The sequence below is a fragment of the Candoia aspera genome, chromosome 6, assembly GCF_035149785.1.
Source record: "Candoia aspera isolate rCanAsp1 chromosome 6, rCanAsp1.hap2, whole genome shotgun sequence".
Taxonomy (NCBI): Eukaryota; Metazoa; Chordata; class Lepidosauria; order Squamata; family Boidae; genus Candoia; species Candoia aspera.
In genome coordinates this window covers 95,162,345-95,168,344 of record NC_086158.1, presented here as the reverse complement: position 1 = coordinate 95,168,344, position 6,000 = coordinate 95,162,345, and the positions used below count along the sequence as shown (strand labels likewise).

The following is a 6,000-nucleotide window of genomic DNA, read 5'->3' as shown; positions in this document are numbered from 1 at the left end:
AGCTCCTATGCAGAGGCACAAGTTCATATAATGTGTCTCCAAACCAGTGCCACACATCTATAACGTTGACGATGGCTCCACACATGCAAAATGTCTTGTGTGGACTGTGTCAACCTTGTGTGGACTGTGTCAACCATGATCTTGAGAATAATTCCTTCTGCCCCCAGATCATCTATAATTGCAGTTATGTAAGAGTCTTACTGCTTATTGAGCCTCACTTGCAATCAATTGCATAAGAGGATTTCCAGTGCAGATAAATGTCATTCCTTCCAACAGACAAAGGCATAAAAACAAACGCTACAGGAACACATCTACTTTCCCAAGACTAATATTAGTTACCATCTGTTGATCCATGTTATCTGTATAACATCCCAGGGTAACTATGCTGGAAAACCGGCACTATCACACACTCAAAACATTTTCATCAGTTCAGGTTACATTTCTTTGCGAAACAAAGTTTTCGTACAAAGCCTTTTGAACACAACAGGATTTTCTTCCAAGTATACACGAATTGTGCAATTATTCTGAATTCCCATTGTGAGCAGATCTGTATTTCTCAGCCTGAGTGTCATCTTCTGCTTGTATGTCATGCTCCTTCTCGGTTGCTCTTTCTTGTTCCAACTGGTCTTCCCCTCTGTCATCTAAGACTTTGGGACTTAAATTTTCATCTGCAGCAATTTCCAACAAGGCTTCCTGGAGGGTTAAACTAGGACTTACTTTGCCCGATAGCTCATCCAGCTCATTCATTACAACATTTAGGTCAACTTGATCTAGTGTGTTTTCTAATGCCTCTTGCGTTGACTTAGTTTCATATTCTTCAGGCATGCGTCGCACCTTTTCTTTGGTTGTCATCTATGAGTGAAGATTAGTTTCATCCACATGAGTACACTATTAAAATTCCTCTTTTAAACCAATCTTTAGTAGTCTAGGCTTTCAAGATTATAATATAACATTATAATGTAACAACATTACCCTACTAGCAAAAAAGATCATTCCAGAAATCCAAGTGGTTCTTATTTCCTGAGTCTGACAGCCTTGAAGGGCTTCACAACAATCTTGAAAGCCTCCAGAGCAATTCTCCAGATCAACTTACACTTAGTGTAATTAAAGCAGAATTACTCTGAGTCTCTGTCTCGTGCTTCCTTCCTACTTTGGAACAAGGACATTTTTCTGCAACGGTCCTCTTCCCTCCTTTATGTTCTCAGAGTCTGCTAGATATTCAATCACACTAGTCTTAAACAAGACTGATTCCAGTACTTCAAAATCAGGACAAGAACGAAGCTTGCACAAAAGCCAAGTTGCAGCTTCAGTACAGATTTTTAGGCCTGAGTGAAGTAATGATGCAAATTTCCCCATCAAAACAAGGACACAATGATAATTCTCCCGAACGAAATGCCCCATCTTGCCCTCTCCGGTGCTTCCATTAGCCAAATGGAAGAATCAGAAGAGGATTATGTACAAGGCGCAGTGGAAACCTCTTCCAGCTGCCAGAACTTGTGGTGGATCTTGAAGCAAGGCAAGCAGAAGCAAAGGGTCTGCTTTGCTTCCATGAGGGAGGGAGGGGCGAAGAACATTGCCCCTCAAAGTAGTTTTGAAAAACTGCTTTGCACAAACCTTCCCCAGAACAAAGCATCCCTGCCTCTATAAATATAGAGGAGAAGCAGGTCCATATCTCATGAGGACCAAATCTCAGATTTTCTGCAGTAGCTCCTCCAAGATCAGAATGCTGACATCTGGAAAATTAATGCAGTCTTGTGATGTTTCAGCCATATCCTCCTCTTCCTAAAAATTCTCATGTTTTGCAGAATTCCATCTACACGTGTTCCAAATTCCACGCAAGTGATCTCCAAGCTGGGCAGGTCTAGACCCTGGCCTGAATGTTCTTATGGCCTTCAGACAACTCTTACCAAAGTATATACCCCTGGATTATATGCATCCATCATGCACAGACCACATCTCACAGCATGGTTATTTTAATCAAGAGTGCTTTTTTATCCCTCCTTTGAAACACATTTCTAGCTTGGGGGGACACTGAAGTTAACCATTGTTGCTTTACATGCCTGTCAACCCCAAACACACACTTTTGGGAAGTGTTTTTTCTCTCTCTCTCTTCAGTATATTGTAACTTCTACTCCATTGTAAAGCAATATAAAGTTAGGGAGACTCCCAGCAGGTAGAAATCACTGCTTCATTTTAATGCCAAATGAACTTCAAAGGCCTGGTTTAGGGGTTTTAATAACATGGCAAATTAAAATAGATACTCACTTCATCTGCTTTCTCTTCAACCGCTTCTTTCCCCAAAGGTTGGTGTGATCCTCCATCTATCTCAGTTAATTTTGCAGTAGTATCTTCTGTTTGCTCCTCAGAAAGATCCTTTATAGAATAAAACTGTATTCAGTTCACTTTAAGCTACCACCCTGTATCCATCTGGCTTAAAATCCAACAGCAATGCTATGAACTGACCTATTTTTCTATATACATTTTTCTTTTACAACTGCTTCAACAATTTGTCCAATTGAACCAGTGAGCCAAATATGGCCTTTAAAGAAAGAACTTTAGTGTAAGATTAAGAGAGCCAGACCTTCTGCCGCTCTTCAAATTTCTGGGCCATCAGAAGTTCTTCAGCTTTCAGCTCTTCTGTCCTCTCCAAGTCTGCAAGAAATTCTTCATGTTGAAATTCTAGGTGGTCCTTTTCTGTCTTTTCCTAGAAGAGCACAAGGGATAGGGAAATTGGGAGGAAAGAGAATTTGATTCAGTCATGCTGAGACAAGCTTTCTTCAACTTTGGTTTTTTTCATTAATGCATCACCTTTTCTTCTTTCTTTCTATTTTCATTATAGCTGCAAATCCAGGATGCCAGGAAACGGATGGGATCCACTGGCCGGTGATCCGCCACTTCTGCAAGTCCTTCAGCCAAGCACGTTCCAAGGTTTTCCTTGAGGTATCTGATGTCTGTTCCCACCTTCTGCCTTTCACTCTGCATTGATTCGATGCACTGGATTAACTTATACCACGTTATCTGTTTATACGAAACAAAATAAATTGTTGCAGGCCAGTCCTTAGAATGAATCTACGTTCTAATTAAGTTCTTGCAGAGAAGACATTATGTTGCATACCTCTATTTTCAAAGGGTAGTTTTTCTTTTTGTACCTCTTATTAACTAAACTAATATATATCTGATACCAATTGTTAGACCCACACTGAGTTGAGAAATCAAACAAACAAAATTCACTAGGAGAATGGCAGAAGAATGACGGACAAGGGAATCTGTGGATCTATGTATTTAGTCAGCAGAATAGAGAATGTGAAGTGAGAGAGACAAAGAGAAAAGGAAAATAGATTAGTTTTTAAAAGAAATATATATATCATTTGCAAAAAAGGTAGAAACGAAAAGGTAGAAACATGAGGATTTTACTGAAATATTTGTGTTGTACTTGTATTGATGGTTGCTTTGTTGTTGTTATTTTTATCTCAGCTGTTGGTTGATTATTTAATTAGTATTTTTTGCTGGGTTTTGTTATGGTTGTTAGCCACCCAGAGTCACTTGTTTAAGATTGGCAGCCATATAAATTGAATGAATGAATAAATAAATTGTATATGACTGTTTTTACATATGCAAATTCATGTTTAGATGAATTCACATTAACATTTCTCTAAATATTTAGGTAAATGTTTTTTTTTTAATCCGTTCATTTGTGTCTGATTCTCGAAGACTGCCTGGACAAGTCCCTGCAGTTTTCTTTGAAAGGTTCTTCAGAAGTGGTTTGCCATTGCCTCCTTCCCAGGGCTGAGAGGGTATGACTGGCCCAAGGTCACCTAGATGGTTTTATGCCTAAGGTGGGACTAGAACTCAGGGTCTCCTGGTTTCTAGCCTGGTGCCTTAACCACTGCACCAAACTGGCTCTCTCGTAAATCGTTATCATGTTGTAAACTCATATCTGTGCTTCTGGGAGCATAGCCTTCAGTTCCAAAATTTGACAGGACATAACCATTGATACGACTGAGGTACACTTCAACCGATGCGTCGCTCCATCTATCATTGAAGGCATTTTATACCGATAACTTTCCAGATGCCCGTGCCTGTGTCAACGCCACCTGGATGAAGTGATGCCAGGTGACTGGAGTCCTGTGTGATTGTCGGATGCCCCTATGCCTCAAGTCAAAGGTCTACAGAACGGTTGTGCGCCCAGTTGCCCTCTACAGATCGGAGTGCTGGCTAGCGACAGCAAAACACAAGCAGGCCCTGCACGTGATGGAAATGCGAATGCTCCGATGGTGCCTTCAACAAACGTGATTTGACCACGCCATGAACGACGACGTCCGATGATGACTGGGAGTTGTGCCAATCGTGGCAAAACTGCGGGAAGGCAGGCTTAGATGGTGTGGACACGTCGTACACGGCAAAGAAGACTCGGTGGCAGGGACAGCCATGTACCTCGACCCTGGTGGCTGGCAGCCCCGCGGTAGACCCAAGAAACGGTGGATGGACCACATTAAGGAGGACATGGAATGCGTAAACATCACCCCTGAAGATCCCTTGGATTGAGCCAAATGGAGACGGATATGCCAACAAGCGGACCCTGCCATAGCGTGGGAATAATGCTAGGAAGAAGATACTCATATCTATGCTTACATCCTATTGCACAATCAATTTACTTATGCAGAATTCACATACCTTTGTACCAAGAGATTTATGGAGACCAAATTTCCAAATAGATCCTAGTCAGTCCTCATCGCAGTGAAATGCCTCTTCAGAGACAGAAGGCAAAGTAGATCACTGTAAAATAGGTGTCCTGCCAACCTTGTGAAAGGAAGTAAAATGACAAAGTTGAACTCAGCTCCCTGTGGATTACATGGACCCATCCATCCATCTTGGTCTACCAATGTTTTCCATTGGGATTTTTGTTTCACCTTCCCACTCCAATCTAGACCTCTGGGCTTTCCTTGTGGCATTCCATCCAAGTTCTGACCAGGCCCACTCTTGCTTAGCTTGTCTGAGAAGAGCAGCTGTTGCTTGCTGTCGGCTCCATCTTTGTAGAGCAGCAACAAGCTGTACCCCTTTCGACCCAACGAAATTTAATGACTCCCAGTGAGGCAACACTTTTATCTTCATTCTGATGACAGAATAGAAGCCACACCTCAGCAGCTCCCATGGAGTATTTCTGTTATTGGAAAGGAACCATCAGAGGGCAGCACATATGAGAATGCATAACATGGAGCTGTGCCTTTCTCCAGACCACTCTATAATGTAGGAATATACAGTACATATTTGCCACCCAGGCAAAACTTCTCAGCAAGAAAAAAGACCTCCAAAAATGTCTCAAGGAACACCTTTTCAGGGTCTCATAAAACAGTTATGCAAAAAACCAGGAGGGCCAAAAAAACAAAAAAAACAAATCCTCCTTTTCAGAACCTCTTAGACTTAGAATTCATGCGGAGGGAATAGCGCGGCTGGGCAGGGAAGCTACTCAAGATTTAAAACATGCACACTTTGCGCTCTGATTCCTCCAGCTAGAAAGAAACTCACCTGCCGCTCGGCTGACCTCTTTCCTCGCTTTCTGCATCGCCTGAGAAAGATCAGGCTGGAAAAGGAAGCTGGCTCCCTTGCAATCGCTCGCTAATACCATTAACCTTACTGCAATCGTCGCACCGGGATTTTGCTACGGGCGCGCGGTCTCGGCGTTCCTTCGTCGCCTGGCAACCAAACACCTGGCCCGGATCCCTCCCACCCCGGGCTCGTGACGTCACGGAGTCTTCTGCATGACGAATCCGGGGTGGAGGGAGAATCTGATTGGCTGATGAGTCCCACTGAGAAAGAAAAGAAAAAGATTTGCTTGGGAAACAAAAGTTGTGCCTTAAAACTCCCGCATAAAAGCGCAGCAAGTTTATACAGTGTGTCGATGAATTACCGGGAGAATAGCTTTCTGCATTCCAGATAAGGGCTAAATGTGATGCATTGCCTTCCGTCGTGGTGTAATTTTCGTTTCCTGCCTGAGAATAA

General features: G+C 42.5%; 1 protein-coding gene across 1 annotated transcript; it reads right to left on the bottom strand.

Moving 5' to 3' along the window:
* Positions 1-459: 459 nt before the first annotated feature.
* On the bottom strand, positions 460-2,995 carry LOC134499550 (DPY30 domain-containing protein 1-like). Its single transcript, XM_063306243.1, has 3 exons — positions 2,809-2,995; positions 2,582-2,704; positions 460-852 (listed from the first exon to the last, which is right to left on the bottom strand). The coding sequence occupies exons 1-3, from the start codon at positions 2,980-2,982 to the stop codon at positions 520-522; spliced, it is 630 nt and encodes a 209-aa protein (XP_063162313.1). The 5' UTR covers positions 2,983-2,995; the 3' UTR covers positions 460-519.
* Between the last annotated feature and the right edge of the window lie 3,005 nt (positions 2,996-6,000).

Coding starts and splice junctions, on each gene's coding strand:
- LOC134499550 (XM_063306243.1), bottom strand. CDS start 2,982: ATGCAGAGTGAAAGGCAGAAGGTGGGAACAGACATCAGATACCTCAAG. Junction 2,705..2,808: donor ATAGAAAGAAAGAAGAAAAG/GTGATGCATTAA, acceptor GTGCTCTTCTAG/GAAAAGACAGAAAAGGACCA. Junction 853..2,581: donor AATTTGAAGAGCGGCAGAAG/GTCTGGCTCTCT, acceptor CTTCACTCATAG/ATGACAACCAAAGAAAAGGT.